At 37.5% G+C, this 22,011-nt stretch overlaps 1 protein-coding gene across 3 annotated transcripts in view; it reads left to right on the top strand.

Moving 5' to 3' along the window:
- Nucleotides 1–226: 226 nt before the first annotated feature.
- Nucleotides 227–22,011, top strand: part of LOC122655741 (histone-lysine N-methyltransferase ATX2-like) — a 41,057-nt gene continuing 19,272 nt past the window's right edge. For 2 of the 3 annotated variants that reach the window (XM_043850046.1, XM_043850047.1), the window contains exons 1-21: nucleotides 227–1,100; nucleotides 1,250–1,301; nucleotides 1,466–1,540; nucleotides 2,098–2,317; nucleotides 6,258–6,381; nucleotides 6,580–6,684; nucleotides 10,179–10,375; nucleotides 10,592–10,684; nucleotides 10,837–10,934; nucleotides 11,931–12,101; nucleotides 13,197–13,343; nucleotides 13,546–13,593; nucleotides 13,897–14,014; nucleotides 14,095–14,160; nucleotides 14,254–14,315; nucleotides 14,958–15,014; nucleotides 16,261–16,329; nucleotides 16,468–16,669; nucleotides 16,956–17,240; nucleotides 19,025–19,086; nucleotides 19,179–19,256. In XM_043850046.1, coding sequence (XP_043705981.1) covers nucleotides 397–1,100; nucleotides 1,250–1,301; nucleotides 1,466–1,540; nucleotides 2,098–2,317; nucleotides 6,258–6,381; nucleotides 6,580–6,684; nucleotides 10,179–10,375; nucleotides 10,592–10,684; nucleotides 10,837–10,934; nucleotides 11,931–12,101; nucleotides 13,197–13,343; nucleotides 13,546–13,593; nucleotides 13,897–14,014; nucleotides 14,095–14,160; nucleotides 14,254–14,315; nucleotides 14,958–15,014; nucleotides 16,261–16,329; nucleotides 16,468–16,669; nucleotides 16,956–17,240; nucleotides 19,025–19,086; nucleotides 19,179–19,256 — 3,033 coding nt within the window. In that variant the 5' untranslated portion in view covers nucleotides 227–396. The remainder of the gene's footprint in view (nucleotides 1,101–1,249; nucleotides 1,302–1,465; nucleotides 1,541–2,097; nucleotides 2,318–6,257; nucleotides 6,382–6,579; nucleotides 6,685–10,178; nucleotides 10,376–10,591; nucleotides 10,685–10,836; nucleotides 10,935–11,930; nucleotides 12,102–13,196; nucleotides 13,344–13,545; nucleotides 13,594–13,896; nucleotides 14,015–14,094; nucleotides 14,161–14,253; nucleotides 14,316–14,957; nucleotides 15,015–16,260; nucleotides 16,330–16,467; nucleotides 16,670–16,955; nucleotides 17,241–19,024; nucleotides 19,087–19,178; nucleotides 19,257–22,011) is intronic. The other variant, XM_043850048.1, reaches the window with a different exon arrangement.

The raw sequence follows: 22,011 nt of genomic DNA, 5'->3' as shown, positions 1-22,011 counted from the left end.
TTTTTTTTCCGTGCTTGATATGCATTCTCGGAATAGATTCTGGGCCTATAATATTTTCAGAAGCAGTGAAACTCGGCTCTTCTATATTTTGTTGCTTTAGAATGTGTTTTAGATGACCCAAATCTATTATGAGAATCCATACCAAACAGTTAGAATAAACAAAATAAATAAGCGAAATATATAAAATATGGTTCCATCTCATATGCCCCTCTCCTCCTCCCCCCACTCTCTCTCTCACACGGCGGGAAACGGCTTATTTTGGGGAAAGCGTCCCTCCAAAAGCCCGACTCTCACCTTCTTCAAAACCCTAAGAAAAAAACAAAAAATATTTAATCGAAAATAAATATAAAGAAAATTTACAGATTCACTGATTGTTATTGTTCCTTTGCTTTTGTTATGGTCTCCCTCCCTTCCATGGCGGTACCGTTGCAGAAGTTCATGCATGAAGAAGAAGAGAACGACACCGGAACTCCAAGAAGGTACCTACCCCTCCGCCACGTCTATTCGGCTACTTCTCCTTGCGTTAGCGCTAGTGGATCCTCGAACGTTATGTCGAAGAAGGTGAAAGCTCGAAAGCTTATCGAAGAACCCCTCGGTGACCCTATTGACGATTCAGGTAAAAAAGGGTCGCAGTCGCAGAAGCCCCCTCTCATTCATGTCTACACCAGGAGGTTGAAGAGGCCCCGGCATTGTGCGGATAAGCTCTCATTCTTCGATTATTTACTGAAACGAGTCGAATCAGAATCGAAGAGCTCTAATGGAATTGACCCAAGTGAAGATTTTGGAGGAAATCGGTTTGGGGGTAGCGATATTGACGACATTGGAGATGGTAATTTGGGGAAGATTCGAGCTGGTGAATCGGAGGTTGGGTTCGACTCGGTGAAGACCAAAAGAATCGTTAAGAGTAATAAGAAAGTGGGCAAGAATGAGCTGCTCAAATTGGGTGTAGATTCGAGTGTTTTTCGGGGTCTTGATGGGCCTTGGTCTTGTGAGAAGAGCGATACTGATGGTACAAGGAGACTCAGGTTGTCAAAGGGAATGCAGAAATCTGATACGCAGAAGGGCTCCTCTTGTTCATTTCGCACAAAGAAATGGGTTGAGTGAGTTTCGTTTATTTATTTAGTTTTTAGATAATTGATGCAAGCATTAATTTATTTTCAATTGAAAATGAATTTTTTCACTCCACCTGGTTAGCCTAATCTATAAGTAGTAGCTATATCGTGAAAGTAATACTTAGTTAATGTTGCAGGCTAAGTCTTGAGGATGTTAAACCAAACATATTCATCGGCTTAGAATGCAAGGCAAGTAGTTGTGCTGTCCATATAGACTGTGCTTTGTTTATTTTCAGCTCCATGATGTGAGTGCAACATGGTAGACAGAATAAAATATAGAGTCTAATGTTGTTCTTGTATGTATTTGATCATATATGATCCTACTTTCTAACTTACTAGCTAATTGAATACAGGTCTATTGGCCATTGGATAGTGAATGGTATTCTGGTTGCATCGTTGGGTATAATTCCGACATGAATCAGCATCGAGTATGGTTCTCACCTTCAACATTTAAATTTGGTTATCATATTGTTGTTCGGGATATTCTGACACTTTGATGTGCTAAAAGTTTAAATTTTGTTGTGGAGTCTTGGGCCATAGTTATCAAGGCATTGCCTATGCGACAAGGTGGCGAGACATGTCCAAGGCAACTAGGAGCCCTATCTATCTAGGCGCCCTGACCTGTTTTTGTCTGAAAATGGGGAAAATAAGTGAAGAAGGGGGGTGGGTGGGGAGGGGAAAAAGGGGAAGAAGAAGAAGTATAAAAGGAAGAAGAGGGGGAAAAAAGAAAGGAAAAAAGACAGAATAAGAAAACACATCTTAGAACAAGAATCAACACATGTAATGCGGCAAATTTTCCTCAAAAAGGTGCTTGCCTTGGTGCCCTGGCCTTGTCTAAGCGTTACCTAGGCACATAGCAACTGCCGTGGTTCACCTTGGTGTGGTGACAGCTGTGGCCTTGGTCTTAACTCCTAAGTTCTGTTTGCATTGAACTATGCTGTGTCTATATGGTCAAAATTCTGATGCATGATGAACAAAAGTGCAGGTTCAATATGTAGACGGTGATGCCGAAAGTTTAATTCTCTCAGAAGAGAGGGTCAGATTTTATCTCTCTCGTGAGGAAATGCAGCGATTGAATTTGAGATATAGTGTTAAGAGTGTGGATATTAATGGCCTGGATTATGGTGAGATGGTTGTGCTGGCTGCTGGTTTTGAGGACTGTCAAGAGCTTGAACCGGGAGATATCATATGGGCAAAACTTACAGGTTTGGTAGCAATTTACCTTTTTTTTTTTCCGGTTAATTTATTTTATATAATTTGAGGAGGATATTATCCTCCGAATTTTCATCCCAAGGCAGTTAAAAGTTGATTGTTGTAGATTCCTGAGTAGAATGTACCTTAAAACGTAAAACTGTATAGAAGATTTTCGCTGTGCTGTGTGGTTCCTACCACACAGTTGTTAATTCCCATTTTCATTTTTGGGGTGGGTAAAAGTTGATTGTCATAGGTTCTCAAGTAAACTCTCTTAAAAGTTTAAACTGCATATGAGAATTCCTTTGTGATTTGTTCTTCCTATCACATAATTTTTGGTGGCTACCATTGTTGGTTTGAAATCGCAGCTTCCTCAAAATTATATTGGCTCATTTGATTTCCTTTTCAATAAATGAGCTCATTTGAATTTATGAGGGACAAGAAAACCTTGTAGGAGATATCCTTGTTCTTATATTACATATTATCAACTCAATTTCACCTTTAATTAATGTAAAAGGGTATTCTTTTTCACAATAATTAGCTTAATATTATATGCAGATCAATGCATTTTTGAATGGATAGTGATAGGACAGTTATTAGAACGTCAAATCAAATGGTTTCATTAATGGAATAGGCCGCTTGTATGGAGGACCAGTCCCAAAGATGCAAAGGGGCAACTAAGAAAGCGGCAACAAAAGATACAATGAAACTTATCCGAAAAATAGTTAAAAAGACAAAAGATAAAACTAAACTTGTCCAAAGATAATTAAAAAAACAAAAGATAAAACAGAAACGAAGTCAGCATTGCATCATCTTCATTGAGGATGCCCTTGTTACGTTGCCCTTTTGTTTAGAGTAGCGGTTGGAGGATTTTGATCTCCATTGGTTGAGCTGTTCTGACTGCAGCCAAAAACTTATCCTCCTGATATGATAGTCTATATGCATGGATAATTGGATGCTTCTAAGCTGCCTTTAATCAGCAGCCTCTAAGAACCATGGGAAATAGCTCTCTGTGCATGTGGTTGGAGATTATGAATGATTCTGGACTTATGGATTACAAACACATGCAATCAGTATGGAGAGGATGGAGAGGAAGGTTGGACCTGTCTTAAAATAATCATAATATATTTTGCTTTGTTGTTGTTTTTCTAATTAGAGTTCTTAAGCTAGATTCTTGAGCAGCGAAGAACTGATCAAAATGACTAAAGGAATTTTCATATTGATAGTGGCCGATCCCTGAGATGGCCATTCTAACACGACTTTATCTGGTTTGTTCGAGTCCGAGTATTCCTCCCTTGACCTCTCATTCTTGAGGACTAGTACTCGAGGCTTGTCCTTGGGGATTTCCTATTCAATCACGATTTCAGCCTGATAGGTCACCAATACCTGATTTGAGAAGAGAAATGGTTGATCTGTAAACCGTGGGGGAATAGTTGTGTATTGTGAGGTTGGTGTTTCTCAATCTAAATGGGGTCGGCTACATGGATCCTTTCCCTCCAATCAGCTTGAATCAAAGCCATACTTGTAACAAGGCTAACCTATGCACATCTTTCCTCACCATTTCTCCTAGAGTCATTTTAGGTCTACCCTTGGCTCGTTTTGGCTCCTTCAATCTGAATCAAATCACTCCTCCGTATTGGAGCACCTAAAGGCCTCTGTTGCACTTGTCCATGCCACCTCAAACGACATTCTCGCAACTTACCATGTATCGGAGCTACTCCTAAATCAACTATAATACGATAATTTCTTATTTTATTATTTCTAGTTCTATCTCTCGTCCATCTCAACATCCTCGTCTCAGTTTTTTTTTTTTTTTGATGAAAAGAAAAGATTATATTAACTAAAATCTTTTCTTTTCATCATCTCAGTTACATTAAGTTTATCTATATGATGTTTCTTTACTGCCTAACAGTCAGCCTAATGCATCATTGCCGGTCGTATGACCGTCGTATATAATTTTCCTTAAGTTTTAAAGGAATATGTTGATCACACAGCACTTTGGACGCACCTCTCCACAGGATAAATGATTAATTATCCAACACTCTAGGGCTTGAGGTGATACTTTGCTGTGACTATATTTGCTGGACAACTGGTATCTTCTCTGGTATTTGTGTGTCAATGTTCAGTGCATGTGTGTGTGATATATCTTTGTTTCTGTCATGCATAGCTCGAAAATTCGGTTGAAATGACTGAAACTTCGTGAAATATTTCTGTTTCATAGAAGCCTCGAAACAAAACAGGGGTCGACTCTACAGCATACCAAATTCCGATCAAATTTTTTTGGCATTTTGGCCAAAATTTTGGTCATTTCGACTCATTGCGGCAAAATTTCGAGCTTTCACCCCCTTTCACTTGAGAACTCTAGAATTGCTAGAAAACCTCAATTTTTTTTTGGTAAAGTCCTTCATTTTTCTACTGAATCAAGACTTTGTATTTGTGTAGTTGATTTAGAAAGTTTCTTGCATGCCTAGAATACAACAACAACATCTTCTAATGAGGTAAGCTAGGCTGAAGTAACAAACAATAGCAAATCTATGAGAAACCAGAATCGCAGTGAACCAAGAAATTGAGAATATGGGCAGAAATTGAAAAAGGACTAGAACTAACAAACCATAAATATGATGGGGCTGATAATAGAGGTCCTAATGGGGTGAGTATGTGGTTAAAATACCATAGCGAACTGACGGTTAGATTAGGAGATATGAGCATGGACAGAAAATAGAAATTAAGAAAAACAAGAAAATAACAAGGAAGGAGAACTTAAATAATTCTCAATCCATCAGTGCGATGGTGCTCAAGTTTGGGTCGAATGGAGTAGAAGGGGAAGGGAATAACATATCCAAAATCCAGCTTAAGTTGATGGTTAAATGTTTTGAAATCACATACTCAACTTCAGCCTTATAGGTTGTCAAATAACCCTATTTTAGATATGAAACAGTGCTTAGAATTAACAGAAGATAAAGAGAACTTGAAGAGCAATATTAAAAGATTAATTAAACTCAAAAAGGACAGAAACCACCTAATAGAAGGCCGCGGTAGAGGGAGAAAGTTTCTGGAAAACCTGCAGAACAGTAAGGGAAAAAAGAGAGAAGAAAAGGAAAGAGGAAGAAGAGATATGGCTTGGCTTCACCACTAAAGCCTGCGGTTGGGCTTCACCACCCTCCCTCCAAAGCTTCAACACCGGGGCTGACTGATTCACCATAATGCACACTCACATAGAGCTAGTTTTTCAAAACATCCAAATTGTTGGGCTAGTGTGCCCCATCTCCTTTATTTATAATAGCCAATGGCCAGATTACAATAATAGAAACTCTCCTTGCTACTTGGCTGCCAAGTAAAGTCTAGGATAGAACCTAGGATGGAATCCTTCTATCCATTGTTAATTATCAAAATAGAAAAACTGCGTTCTACTACTACTTATTAGGGGCGTCAAAATCCAACCCAAATCGGCTGGGCTGACTGGACCAATCGAACAAAACCGGACCAAACTGAAATCTAAACCTTATCGGGTGGTTTCAGATTGGGTTTTTGGAGACCGGTAAAAGCCCAAACCAACTGGACTGACCGACTGAAGTGCCCAACTGAGACCGGAAGCTGAACTCGGAACCAAACTGACAGGAAACCGGTAAGAAACCAAAACAACGGAAAAAAATTTCTTTGTATTACCGTTTTTTCAAATACTTGTATGTAACAGCGAAACCGGTATTGGACCAATAATAATCCAATAAGAGAGCCTATAAAAACCCAGACCGAAACTGACTGAAATCGAACTCCAGCTTAACGGTTTGGTTTTGGTTGGCCCAGTACTAGACTGAAATCGGTTCAGCCCAACTGAATTGGACCGAACTGACTGATTGACACCTTTACTACTTGTTACTTTTATAAAGTGCATCTCCACCCACTCTTACTGTTTGTGTTTGAAGAAGCACCTCAATGTTTGCCATTTTTATGCAGGTCATGCTATGTGGCCAGCAATAGTTATGAATGAGGAACATATTAGCGCTCATAAAGGTTTAAAGCCAACTTCAGCAGAGAGATCAATTCCGGTGCAATTTTTTGGAACCCATGATTTTGCCAGGTTTGTGGGTACTTAGATGTATGAAGAGATTGTGGAATTTGACTCTGAGCTTGCAATTTACATCTATGCAGTGTAAAAATTCTTTTTTCCTTCATGCTGATATTGATGAAGTTCATAATATGCAAATGGTGGGCTTTGGTTTACTCAATTGTTTTAAATAGACTATACTTTTTGGTTTTCCTTTGTGGTGATTACCAGGATTAGTATGAAGCAGGTCATCTCATTTCTTAAAGGCCTTCTTTCTTCTTTCCATTTGAAGTGCAAGCAGACACGATTCCGTCGAAGCTTAGAAGAGGCAAAAATGTAAGGCTATCTATGAGAATCAATTTCCTTTTAGTAGCTTATGTCACCATATTTTTACTGCAGGGTCTTGCATTCGGGAAGACCCTTAATTATTTGCTGAAATAGTTTGATATGATATAATGAAGAGATTTCCCTATTATTACTTTTGCATCCATAGGAGTATGGGAGACTGCGACTGTCTGGTGCCTTTGCTGTTTAGACAGTTGATAGTGTCTGCGAGTCTCCAAGGATTTCCTTCTCATCCATCTTTCCAATGGCATTAATTAGATCTCTTTCCACCTCTAGGACACCCAATACTTATCTTTTTGAGGCCTTGTAGAACAAATTTGGTAATGCTTATCTAGATTAATTTGCCCCAAGTGTAACCATAATTCAAAAACTTCCCGAAATTTCGACATGTCTGAGACAAAACAGGAGTGAAACCTAGAATCAGCACTGTTTCGCTGAAATTTCGTTTATTTCTATCATGTTTACATTGTAGACAAAAATGCATTGTTTCGGCGAAATTTCGGCTGTTTGCCACTTTGCCCCCGAAACAAACAACAACAACAATTCAGCCTTATCCCAACTAAATGGGGTCTGCTACATGGATCTTCGCAAAGAAAAAAAAAATAATAAAAGGAAAAAAAAGGAAAGGAACATAACTACAACTACTACACTCAGTCTTAAACACGCTACCTGTGGTCTGCTACACGGATATTCCAGCTTTTCAGAAATGATCAAAAGGATAAGTTGATTTTATGCTGTTGTTACGGATATTCCAGCATATTGATCTCTTTAAAACATCTGTTCTGGTTGTTTGTTCGAGACTGAATTCTAATTCTGGGGTTCTGTTCTTGAATGTCCTAACCTCAGTAGGATTTTCTCATAACTCAGAACCCTTGGATTGGTCTCAGAAACAAACAACCAGAATAGATGTTTTAAAGAGATCAATATGCTGGAATATCCATAACAACAGCATAAACAGGTAACTGAAATAAGTATTCAAAGAATTAAGCTCAGAAATCAAATAAGTATGAAACAATATCAGAAAAAGATAATCAGTAAGCAAGAGAAAACAGTATATGGACAAGTATGACCTTGACATAACCACTATTACGTATAAGGACTAAACCACTATATACCCAAAAATACCCCCTGTTGTACTAAATAGAATAAACATGAACTTAACAAAGTATACTAGAACTAGGATACTTCTGAATTCAATAGAACTGTAAGAATCTGAAACCAAAATTAAATCAGAACTCAGCAGTGACAGCAGAACTAGAACCTGAAGATAGAACTCAAAAACATACCAAAACTTGAAGTTTAGAAGAGTCCTGAAATCAAACCAGAAAACAGAAAGGACTTTAAACTAAATTAAAATGGAGAATATAAATAAGAAGAAAAAGATAGAAAGGATTAGAAAAGATATAATCAGGAATCCCCACCTGATCTGTAGGCTGCAATCACCACCAGGGAGAAAACTGAATCACCACAGAACGAAAGGGCTTAAGCCAAATTCATTACTCAAATTTGTGTGCAGGGATGTAGCCTCTTACAAATTTATATAGAAGACTCAAAAAGGAAACAAACTAACCCTAAACTCCTCCAGCCAAAAGCTTATCATGTAGGTAGTCTTATGCTTACCAAAACTGGCCTAAAATAATGGAAAACAGCTTACACAAGGCTAGGCTCATAGGGACATAATCCAACCTAACTAAAACACCTTAATAATAATTAAAGTAAAAAAAAAAAAAGACTAATTAGACTAACTAATAAAGTAAATCACGTATTCATCTCTCCTACCCATATTTTAGGTCCATTAACTATTAAAGGGGCCTATTACAATAAAAACCCATTGGACCAAAGTCCCAACATGTATATGACTCAACACAATCCTTATTTCCACTAAAAGATGCCCAATTTTATTGATTTATCTGCACCAATTCTTCCCAGCGTGGAAATAGCTCATCCACGAGTTTTGAAGTAATACCGAATCCAATCCGCACAATCATCTTTCAATCTAAAGTTGAGTTTTGAGCATGCATCCATATTGCTTCCAATACGCTTCATATGTCTTTCTCATATCTGTAGTTCTCTTCTTTGCCGTCTTTAACACAGGCACCCTCACTTCATGATAAGTAAGGGGCCTATGACCTCAAAACTTCTTGCCTTTAGTGCATTGAATTGAATTCCACACTGATAAACCCAGTCTACAATGTGATTGTCTACTCTTTTTTTTTTCTCTTCAACTGATCTCATCCGGTTCTCTATTGTAGTCTGATTAGGAACTTTAAGCCTCCTCTCAGCGACCATTTGTTCAGGGGTCCGTCTCACATGAGCATCCATGGGACCCCTTACCTGTGGTTGAATTATGACACCTTTCTTTTTCTTTGCAGCTGTCCTAGATCTTGGAAAAACTTTGGTAGAAGACTAGGACCTACCAGGACAAGACTGTATCTGCTCATCAACCTCTACATGTGTCTCTCCTCCCACTTCCTGACCAACATTATCATTATCATCATCCAATAACTCTTCAAACTGCTTCTTCTTATTGCGCATTATAGCTGCATTCATCTCTTGAGCAATCGCTGCAGTTGTCTTGGTGGACTTCGCAACATCTCCATATTCACCCACCAAATGTTGCTTTAACCTTAATTCCCCTTTTGAGATCTTTTATGCACAAATTGCATCTGACAACGTTTTTGTCTGCAAGCTCAAGCCAATACCCATACTTCCACCTAGGGTCTTTTGATTTGGCCTTCCTCTTTGGGTCTTTGGATGGATCATACATTGCAGCGTTTGCGTTATCACCCCCACTACTAGAAACAGTACCATCCATTGTATAGTTAATCAATATTCAATAATTTGCAAGCTTGCAATTGTGCCAAGGCTGAGATAAAAGTAACTACAAGAATCAAAATACAAAGAAATTCATTACCAAAAAAAGAAAAAAGAAAAAAAAAGAAGGATAAGAAGCAATGTTACACAAAAGAGGATAAAAAAAGAAGTAGAAGAAGCATCGGCAGCATGTTAGCATCATTTGTTTCCCCCCCCCCCCCCAAAAAAAAAAAAAAAGAGAAGGATAAGTAGAAGCAGCAGCAGCATCATCGATTCATTGTTACAATGGGAAAAAAAGTAAACAAAGAAGAAGAAGAAGAAGAAGAAATAATTGTTTTTTCTTTCTTGCTTTTATGTTCTACCTTCTTTCTATCTTCTAAAGAAATATAGATTTCCACAGCTCCTTGTCTACTTATTTTTTCCCCCCTTTTTAAGGAATAATTCAGTATTGTTTTTTCTTTCTTGCTTTTTTGTTCCTACCTTCTTTCTATCTTCTAAAGAAATATAGATTTCCACAGCTCCTTGTCTACTTTTTTTTTTTTTTTTTTTTTAAGGAATAATTCAGTATTGAAAAGCAAGAGTACATGGTTCGATGAGTTCAATTTACAAGTGAACATCAACCTTCTTATTAATGGGTTCTCATGCAGCATCCTAAAATTATTTTTTACCAGGTACCTGAGTGAACAAAAGCTCCCAGAAGCAATGTTGAGTCTGCGAAATAAAATCAGCACTGACGATTGTCAGAATGCAAGTGCTGAGGGGGAAGGTAGCGATTCTGATGCTGTAGGAGATGAAGGGTCACATAGAACTCAGGAAGACATTCAAACTTGTCCACTTGAATTAGGGGATCTCCGTGTTCTAAGTTTAGGTGATTTTCAATATTTTAGATGTTCTATCTATTGATAAAAATTTTAATTTGTGCAATAGACCATTACACTGCAAAACTGTTGTTTCATGTGCATTACATTGAGTATCATGTTGTTGTCGATGAAGAAGTAGTTAATTGAGTTATCCTGCTTGAAAATAATTGAGAGAGGACTGGGGATTACTCACTCTTCTTTGTCTGCACATGATTATATTGCAGGAAAGATTGTCAGAGACTCGGATCATTTTCAAAATGATCAGTGCATCTGGCCTGAAGGTTATATAGCTGAGAGGAAGTTTACTTCCATGTCAGGTGAAGCATTTTTATCAGATGTTATATAAGTTTCAGTTGTATCTTTTTGGCTAGCATTTCCAGTGTGTTATTTCCTTGTTGCTTTCATTTGTTAGTTGTTTCATCATTTGAGGAGTCTTTTTATCGTTTACATAATTTTTGTTTTTAATCAGATCCAAGTGTAAGTACCTTCTATAAGATGGAAGTGCTGAGAGACCCTGAATCAACATTTCGACCTCTGTTTAGAGTTACAGCAGATACTGGAGAACAGGTTAGTTGTTTATATGTATTTCCTTTATCTTCTTTTAAAGTTTGGCACTTGGTGCTGAGGCTGGAACATATTATTGTGTTTATTTTGTGATTTTAAGGGAAATGTTGTCTTGTTACTTGGATTTCTAATTTTCGGAAGGGTGGTTTGGTGGTTTCTTTACTCTATATTCCTTCTTGCAGTTACTATTTAACTGTAATCTATGTACTCTGACCTCCTTATCATTCTGATGCAAACTCTGGCAATCTTTTGTCCATGACTAACGCAGTTAGAATGTCCAGGAAATAAAATATAGATGTCTCCTGGTTGGATAGGAGATGATGGTTCTGTGTAGCCAAGCTGCCATGGCATATTGTTTTGGTCAATATGACTCCGAAGTGTATTATTTCATTGCCATGTTTCAGCTAGTATACTATTTGATGTTAAATGGGTGGAAGAACAGAGCACCCTTTTGAATGGTGTATGGACTTGACTTGTGTGTTCTAACGGATAAGCATTCATATCTGTTTTAGTTATTATATATATATATATCCAGTCTAGCAAATGTTACATCCTCAATTTTTTGTTTGATACATGGATTGGAGTTTGTGTTAATAAATCTTGTGAGATGTATGCCAGGCTCTAGGCATAGATCTCTGGCTTAACTGGCTAATGGTGGGTATGAGATCACCTCCTGCTGTTGCTACAGGAATGGCCTGTCAACGTCCAATCAGGATGCTGAATACAGTGTTTAGCCAATGTATTATTGACATGTGTATCTCTTTCAGCATATTTATACCAACCTGCTTTGGGTTTTCATGAGTTTTCCTTGTGGTGTTGGTTCCTTGAGATTCCAATTTGCTACTGGTGGCATTGTGCACGAGGTAGGAGTAGAAAACACTGCAATCTATCCTGTTATCTATGTCAGATGATGACATCCACATTGCATTTGTTTATTTCTAGTGTCACAATTTCCTGATATGAAATCATCTCATTTTGAAAGTACCTTTCTTTTTGCAGTTCAAAGGAACTACTCCATGTGCTTGCTGGAACAAAATTGACAGAAGGATAAAAAAGATACAGGACAATTTATCTAATGGTGTTAGTGCCAGAGGTGGAGTGCAGATGGCTGAAAAATATGGTTCTTACATGTTTGGTTTCTCGAACCCTAAAGTTTTTGCTCTTATACAGGTAAATTTTTTATCTGTTATTTCCTGTATAAGTAATATTAATGAACCACTATGGTGGTTTCTGTTTCATGATGCATTATCATCTGATCTACCTTTGCCATGGTATGATCTACTGTCTTTCTTAAGTGGGCTAGGTCCTCTTCTATAATATTTTACCCTGAGTTTGTTCTCATATTTGGTCACCATAGCTTTTTTTTTTCTGGAGTTATTCAATAAGCGTATATCTCCTGATTATATTTTGAGTTGATTATCTTGATTGATTATTATCTATAACATAAGACGCCTTCAACTTGGAATGTGTTTTATTTGGGATCAAGTTTAGATCCAAACACTAAGTATTAAGCCTTTTTTTTTTTTTTCTTTCAAAAATTTGTTGCAAGAAAATCAAAATTTTTTTCCAGAAAAGTTAAAAAACATTTAAAAAATATAAAAAATCATAGATCAGCCTATGGTGTGTAACATATAAAAAATTGAAGGTCAACCACCAAGTATTTATCCTATTTTGTGTAATAATTAATTTATTGGGAAAAGCGAGATACCTCCAACTTCAAATCCTGCACAAATCTTCCAACAATGTCACAAATCGTCACTTCCAATGTGTTCTTACTGCCGAAGTACTTGTTCCAAGCTTGTACAGGAGTGATTTGGCAAAAAAAACCACAAAACAGGAGGTTTTGGAAGGTTTCCTGTCGAAACTGATGAAACCTGCGAAATGGGTTGAAAATTGTTCGAAACCATGGTTTTATTACTAAAGCAATGTAACATTTCAACCAAATTTCAGCGCAATGGAATATAGGATCGAAGTTTCGACCGAAATCTGGACATTTCACTGTATCACATAGCATTTTGTTTCGGCAGCTTTCGAAACCGAAATTTTTCGTGAAATCTTGAACTATACTGTCTGATGACAGCCTATTCTGTTTATTATTTATGTTCTTTGAAACTTATGGTCCTTATATTGAACTTATGCAATTTAAACATGCTTCAACAGGCCCAAAAGCACTACTTATGTCTATCAGCTTTCGTGTGATGCTTTCTACTTTAACATTTGATTTTCTCTGCCTTCTATTATGGTAACAATCTTTTGGTGCTTTAGCAGGAGTTGTCAAATTCTAGAGTGTCCTCAAAGTACTTAGGATGTAAGTTTCCTTCAGAAGGTTATGGGGACCTGCCGGTTGGTTACAGACCTGTTCATATTGACTGGAAAGATCTTGATAAATGCAGTGTTTGCCACATGGATGAGGTGACAATAGTGTTTTCTTCCATTCCTTTGTTAACAAGCTTTCTCTTTTGATGTAGCTACGTTTGTTTATTGTCTTTGTAAACTGTCATTTATTTTGTTCAGCTGGTTTTTTTTTCTCCTTCCTAATTTTGTATTTAATTCTCTCAAGTTTTTTAATTTCATATGGATGGAATTGACTTGTCATGAATTCTTTTTCCCCCAGGAATATGAAGACAACTTGTTTCTGCAGTGTGATAAATGCCGAATGATGGTAAACTTCCTCATTTATCTTATTTTGGATACATTTAAATGGAATACTTGTATATTGAAAGCAAACATATTGTATCTTTATTTTTCTGTTTTTCAGTTCCTAAGGTGTTTTTTTTTTTGGATTTATATGTTCTCAGTATCTCTTAAACTCCAATGGAGTAACGAATTATCTATGGGGAGGGTTTGTCTTAGATACTTTTTTCTTTATATTTGATTTTCGTTTCAATGGAAGCCGGCAGCTCGGAAATACTTTTTCCTTTCTTTATATTTTGATTTTTGGTTCAATTTTCCAATTATTGATCAGGTCCATGCGAGATGTTATGGTGAATTAGAACCTGTTGATGGGGCTGTATGGTTGTGCAACCTATGTGGGCCAGCGATGGCCAAACATCCTCCACCTTGCTGTCTTTGTCCTGTCGTAGGTATGTTAATGTTTAAAAGCTTTTTCAGTTGTAGTTTATAATTTATGCATCACTAAATCTGGTAATTGGATTTATTTTAGGAGGTGCCATGAAGTCTACAACTGATGGACGCTGGGCTCATCTAGCTTGTGCTATATGGATACCTGGTTCGTTGGCTTACGTCATAGAATCTGGTTGTTAGTTTGGAGTTACAAGTCATATACTCTGCTTGTTTTCTGACTCACCCCGGTATTCTGCAGAGACTTGCCTATCAGATATCAAGAGAATGGAGCCTATCGATGGGATTAACAGAATCAATAAGGTAATTAGTTATTTGTATTCCATGTGAGAAAAACTCATTCTCATGGCCCACTGGACATTTAGTTTTGGCCAACTGACTTATGGATTAGCTACATGCATAGTTGTCATGGTGTCTAGGTGGCCCAAAGCGTTGGAAGGGGCCTGGACATCAAGGCGATGCCAACAAGGTGCCTAGGCACACTGCTAGGGGATGCCTTGACAACTATGGGTCATGTCTAAATTTTTATTGAAATTCAATTAAATACCATCCCATGTATGTCCATGCATCCTTGTACTTTTCAGCTGTCTGTGTATGTTCATTCACCTTACTTTGGTCCCTAGAACGTTTAAAGCTTTATCTTTCCACTTGGTAAACTCCATTTTTTGGTGAAACTTGACATATAGGCAGTGGACCTTGAGGTCTTCCCTTCCACAGAATTTGTCCTCCATCTGATTTTCTATGTGGAAGATATTTGGACTGTTTCGGGAGGGCTTCCATTATGGGCCATGCTTATGATCTGCCATATTTTTGGAATGTTGTCATTTTTTAGAGGAACTCCAGTTTCTTTATGTTAATAAGTTTCAATCTATATGTGAATTCCCGGAGTCAATGATTTCTGATTGTTTTGAGTGGTTTTTAATGTCCGTGTCCTGAAATTCACAGGATCGCTGGAAACTTTTGTGCAGCATCTGTGGTGTTTCGTATGGAGCTTGTATCCAGGTATGATTGTAACAGTTTTAATCACTACAAAAACTACGTACCGTCAACCTGTTTGTCCATTGATGGTTTTTTAGTATTGCCGTTTGCACTCCCAGTGATTTTAGTTTTTATTTATTTACCTGTTCTGCACATTTTCCACTACAGTAAATGTTTTCACTTGAGAGTTAAGACTTTTAATAAATATCTGAATCTAAAGACAACATGATGCATCAGTTCTTTTGGTGTGGTATTCTCTGTTAAGCTTCTTGAATTTAATTCAAATATGGTATGCTTCAAACTAATTGAACTGACTGATCTTGCTATCTCTGTTAAATCTTGAAGCTTGAGTTTATCCATGACTTGTCATAAGTAATTCATAACATGTGTCATGTGTGAGCTGCGTTTGTTAAGATATTATCATTTGTATCTATCCTGTCTATATTATCCTTTTCTTAGTTATAATCTGGTTCATGCATGAGACTGAATTGACGTGAACAAAGCTGTGAGGTTTTTTCTCACAGGAAAAAAAAAGAGAAAACTTGGTAGAAATAACTTCAGTGGAAGTGTTCTTCAATTCTAACGATTGACTTGCTAAGCCTGCCATTAGATTAAAGGAGAACATTAAATAATATTAGTTGACCACGAATTTCCTATGTCCCGGTACATATGCTGTCTCTGGAGGTATCAAAGGAGTGGAAACAGTTGAAGCAAAAGCAAAGTTGAGCAAAGTTGTTTAAGGTTCGAATGACTGTAAGACTTGCCGTTGCTGGGCTTCCATACTAGTCTCGTGTAACTAGCCGTTTCAAAATAGGAAGTCACATTGGGAGCTATAGAAATCAAGAGCACAGTTTTAATTTTTTTAATATAGTGGCTTTAGGACAACATTATGATGAAGCCACTAGCTTTCCTTTGGAAATGAGGTGCTCTTTTCTAGATGTATCATAGATTCTCCAATGTCATTTCCACCTCAAATGTGTGTGTGTGCATATTGTGCTAATTGATACCTTGAATAAACTAATCAGAGGTATGATCTTATAGGAAATACGACTGACCACTGGGAAAATGAGGATTCTGATCCTCTAATGGTTACTCCATCTTCAGATTAGCTGGGATGTCCACCTGTTCATGTTATGAGCTTTCGAGATTTGTTCAATAGAAAATTATGGCCGCCTTTTTTTTGCCTAATTTATTTATATTGATTTACTGTTTACGATTTTATTATTTTCCAATTTGTTATGAATTCCTTGTAACTGGCAAATTTTTGCAGTGTTCAAATAATATTTGCCGTGTAGCATACCATCCACTATGTGCACGTGCTGCTGGCCTTTGTGTAGAGGTACTTATCCTTTCATCATGTCTTGTACTTCTTGTTTTTGTGTTTTTGCTTGCTCATTTGTTTTGCTGTTCATCTTTTCCTGTAAATGTTTGGCTTCTGACTTAGGAATTATGTTATATTTACCCTATATGTATTTAGCCTGAGGATGAGGACAGGCTGCACCTCATGTCTGTGGATGAGGATGAAGAGGATCAATGTATTCCTTTACTTTCCTTCTGCAAGAGGCATAGACAGCCATCTAATGAGCGTTGTTCACCTGCTGATGAGCAAACTGGGCAAATTACGAGGCATTGTTCCAACTACAGTCCTCCATCTAATCCATCTGGCTGTGCTCGTACTGGTATGTTTGTTATTGGTTTTCTTGTATTATGTGGTATAATCTAGCAATCAATCAATCTCACACTTTAGTGAGTTTACTTTTCCTTTTTGTGTCATCAGTCATGTTCCGTCATCTTCCTGCTTGGAAGGCGTTTTTCTTCACCCCTTACTGATGCACTCTATTGCACCCTGTTCTTAACTGCAAAAGTATTTTATTAAAATATTTATGGTTGTGTTGGTTAAACTAGATTTACATGTGATAATCCTCTTCTGATTGTTCTCATTCTTACTTTTCTGTTATGTTTCAGAACCTTTTGATTTTCGCCGGAGGAGGGGAAGGAAAGAACCTGAAGCCCTTGCTGCTGCATCCTTGAAGCGGTTATATGTAGAGAATAGGCCATACTTGGTCACTGGTTACTGTCAAAATGGATCCTTGGGAAATGTTCCCTCTTCCAATCAACTCATGGCCCCAAGATTCTCTTCTAGACTTAAAAATTCAAGAACCTCTCAGCACGAGACCCCTAAGAATATCCTTTCTGTAGCTGAAAAGTACGAATACATGAAGGAAACCTTCAAAAAGAGACTAGCATTCGGTGAGCATCAATGTCCTTGTACATTAGAAGTTGAACCTGCGTATTAATCATTTCTAATGTGGGTTTCTTGAGCTATAACTCTTTTAACATGGCTTTCTTTTGGTACATTTTTTTGATGGAATTACTCATGCTCGAAATCTACCATTTTACATATCTATCATCATCTTACCATGTGAGCACTTTCGGTGGTTGAGTCGAGTAGAGCTTGATCATCCTTAAGGATGAAAAGAAGAGGCTAGCTTTAATCTTGGTCAAATCTTCAAAATGAGAAGTTCCAACAGTCAGATTTTTTTTTGGAAAATGCACATGCATGTTTTGTATGGATAAAAATACAAATTGTTTCTTAAAACTTAATAAATTGAATTTAATTTTAATGATCTTGTGAATTTTAATCCATTTTATGATATTTTATTGAAGGCATTCTTGTGGTTAAAATACACCATTTGGGGGGGGGGGGAGGGAAAAGCAAGCAATTTGTCACCATGTCCTGTTTTGTCATTAAAGAAGAGATGGAAAGAGAAGGTCTTTTCAACTTCGAGAGAGCATTATAGAGGGAAAAGGAAGAGAGTTGTGATCTCTTACTGTTTAGTCTTTAAAGAAGAGACGGAAGTCTAGGTATTGTCGGAAATGTAGTTGCATATTTTGAAATGTGTATGACAACAACGACAACTCAGCGCTATCCCAACTAAATGGGGTCAGCTACATGGATCCTTGCCCTCCAATCAGCTCTATTCGAGATCATACTTGATAAAAGGCCCAAGTTACACGTCTTTTCTCACCATTTCTCCTAAGGTCATTTTAGGTCTGCCCCTAGCTCTTTTAGTTCCTTTCTGAATCAGATCACTCCTCCGTACTGGACCATCCAAAGGCCTCTGTTGAACATGGCCATGCCACCTCAAATGACTTTCTTGTAGCTTATCATGTATCGGTGCTACTCCCAAATCAGAACTAATATGATTGTTCCTTACTTTTTCCTTCATAGTTTTTCCACTCATCCATCTCAACATCCTCATCTCTGCTACACTGAGTTTATCTATATGATTCTTAATTGCCCAACATTTTGCACCAGACATCAGAGCTGGTTGTATGACTGCCCTATGAAATTTTCTTTTAAGTTTTAAAGGAATACTTCAATCACACAACCCTCCGGACGCACCTCTCCACTTCATCCATCCTATTTTAATTCTCTATGAAACACAATCCTCTATATCACTTTCTTTATTTGTGATTGAGCCTAGATACCTGAAATAATCACTTTGCGGAATTTCCCTCTCATCAATTTTCACCACCTCATTATTCGTCCTAGTTTAAATAAAGTTACACACCATACATATACTCCATCTTTGTTCTATTTACAGTTCATACACGATCCTTCTTTGTAATCCAAAAGCCATGCTAATCTTGTTAGGGAGGGAACGGGAATGGCGTTGGTTGCTAAGGATGTCACTTGTGATGTATAGCGACTAATTCATCCTGTTGAATTCTTGGTTATCTATATCTTTAAAGGGGAGGGGGGGGGGGGAATCGAAAGCCTACTTTAACTCTTTAAGAAGTTGAACAGAAGATTAGACACATGCCCGTTCATTTATTTCCTGCTTGAATTGTATAGTTTTAGACTTTTAGGACAGACTGTACATAGCTGCTTCCATTTCTACATCAAACTATCACTGAAATGAAAATAGCTGTTGTACACGGCATGCCACAAGATGTATTCCCCCCCCCCCCCTATTCATTGAATCTGGACTCGTAAGCTAATTTATTATTATGATTTCTTTCTTCTGAAGGGAAATCTGGCATCCATGGATTTGGCATATTTGCAAAACAATCACATAGAGCTGGAGATATGGTAAACTGGTTTGATTGTTTATGTTAGACTTTAGTCATTTGTTTGTTTCTTATTGCATGTTAGACATGTGCCTATCTTTATTGTCCTTGCAGATGATTGAATATACTGGTGAACTTGTCAGACCCCCAATTGCTGATCGAAGGGAACATTTCATATACAACTCATTAGTGGTAAGTTTATTAACTTTACTCCCTCCCACACGAGAATACCAAAAATATTCTCCTATGAGATATTACGATTGCATTTTTATGCCTCTGTGTTCTTGATTAAAGTTAGTATATGGAACAATTAAAATACCAAGGACATGAGCATTAAATGCTCATTTGTGACATACGTGGCTGCAGTCCTCTATGAAAGTGAGAGGACGCACACATGTGAGAATGTTATACGGAATTTAATGCCTGCCACAAAAGATCCTTTAATGCCCATGTTGCTATCACTCTACATGGTACAGAAGCAGCCTGATGCTAGTTTATCCTGTTATATTGAATTTTGTTGCTCTTTGAACCTGCTTTGTATTGCAAGAAAGAATTAACAGTCTCTAAAATAGTAAGCTGTTTAAATAGTTTCTGGTTTTCTTAAAATTGTATTAATAAGTTTGATGTCTATGCTAGTAAGTTGACTTATTTTAACAGTGATCTGCCCTACTGCTAGTCTATCTGTAATATTGAATTGCATTTGCTCTTTATACCTGCTTTGTATCATAAGAAAGAATAAATATTGCCTAGGCTAGAACTTATCCAGATATGTTCTGATTTTCTTGATGCTATAGAGTTAACCTGAAATTGGTCTTGTGTTTGTATTATAGTATTACTCAGATATTTAAAATTTCTTGTTTGGATTTAGATTCCAAATTCATTCAACCCCAATCTTTTAGTATGCATTTCTATGTGGCATAGTTGTCAAGGAGACTAGGCGACCCAAGGCATTGGAAGTCTGGAGGGGCTAGGCGCCGTAGGCGTGTAATATATGTAATATAGCGATGATAAAAAAGGGCGTACCCAGTGCACGAGGCTCCCGCCACTGTGGGGTCTGTGGAGGGTCATAATATACGCAGCCTTACCCCTGCTTTCGTAGAGAGGCTGTTTCCAGACTCGAACCCGTGATCACTTGGTCACAATGGAGCAAACTTACCGTTGCACCAAGGCCCGCCCTCTTAATATAGCGATGATAATTGTATATAAATATGCTTATATGCGACATAGGAGCCATATCAATGCAATATGATATAATTATGCTAGTAATGACCTAATATGAGAATGCCAACATATAATATACAAAGCATAGGATATTACTTAATCAAATTCATAAAAAACAAAGCAATATACATAAATCAACGTTACTTGTACAGTGTCTAAAACTGATATAAAATAAGGCATTCTGTCACAAGGCGATGCCTAGCCGTCCAAAGCGGCCGCCTCTCTTGTATCAAACAAGATGTGTTATCGCCTTGGACTCAAGAAGGTGCCTGGACGCCTAGGTGGTTCCTTGACAACTATGCTATGTGGTTAATGATATAGAACATCTTTCTTTATTTGTACCTCCTGCTTTCACACCATAACTTTCTGAAAAGGAATTTTACTAATTATATAACTTAATTAGTAGCTGAAAAGGAAGTTACTGATTATATATTTTTAATATTCCTCTAACATAGCTTGCAATTCCTCGGTGGGTAAAATGGAAAAAGATTAAAAAGACCAAACAGATGATTAAGGAGGTGAGATTGCTATATGCCGCACTTGGCAATGGATCCATCAAAGTTGGTAAAACTTATAGGGATATTAATGGGGGACCGAAAAGGAGAAAATAGAAGTTAGAAAGACATCAGAATTGCAGGGGGGAGGGGAAAGAGTAGAAGCTGTGAGAAGAAGCAGTAGAAGAAGCAGAAGAAGAGGGGGGGGGGGGAGAGGAGTGCACATGCACACAGCCTTAGGCTTCAATTCATTCTTCAATAATCTTTAATTGTTGGTTACACATCTATAAAACCTAAAATTAAAGAATCCTAATTACTTACCAAAACTAGGCTAACTAAAATACAAACCCAATAAAACTCAAATTGGAAATTTCCCTACGTGTCTAATAACTGCCCCAAAATAAAAGATTACATAATATTTTCCCAAGTAAAATAAACTTCCTAAAATCCTACTAGATCCAAAAACTCAAACTGGGCCCAGTTTCATCTCCGTGCAACTGGGTTTGGGTTGGTCCAAGGTAGTGCACCAATTGGGTCGGCCCAGCCCAAGATTCTCCTACATCAATTCTCCCAGAGTTCAGAAAAACTCGATCTCGAGTTTTGTAGAACAAGAGAATCAAAATCATGCAATCGACGTCAACTATCAGTCCACATCCAACTTGTATAAAATCCACGAGCTGGAATTCTTGATTGAAGTAACCATGGGAAAACACATATTCAAATGGATCAACTAAGCGATCAACCGTCACGATTTCTTGATGTTCATCGGCCAATGGCATTGCCTGGATTGAAATCTGATCATGGAATTTCAATTCCTCGATCTGACCATTGATTTCATTGTGATCTTCGACTGCCTGGGTCGAAATCTGATCATGGACTTTCAATTCTTCGATCAGACCGTTGATTTTATTATGATCTTCAAATGCCTGGGTCGAAACCTGATCATGGAGCTTTGACTCAGCCTTCAACAATTCATGGTTTGCTTGAAGGGCTCTTATGGCTTTGTCATGTTGTAGGAGCTTTAACTCAAACTTCAACCATTCATGGTTTGCTTGAAGGACTCTTATGGCTTTGTCATTTTGTTGAAGTATTCTGGCCCACTGTTCAGGATTCATTGGGGTAGTAGATTTAAAGATAACAATGGCAGTTTTGTAATTTATTAATTTATTAGACTGCAAACTAAAGAAGGGATATGAAGGGTAATAAAACTTATGGATGATGGGCCAACTTGG

This window comes from Telopea speciosissima, chromosome 3, assembly GCF_018873765.1.
Source record: "Telopea speciosissima isolate NSW1024214 ecotype Mountain lineage chromosome 3, Tspe_v1, whole genome shotgun sequence".
NCBI lineage: Eukaryota > Viridiplantae > Streptophyta > Magnoliopsida > Proteales > Proteaceae > Telopea > Telopea speciosissima.
The sequence above is the reverse complement of the archived record's forward strand: the minus strand, read 5'-3'. Positions and strand labels throughout refer to the sequence as shown.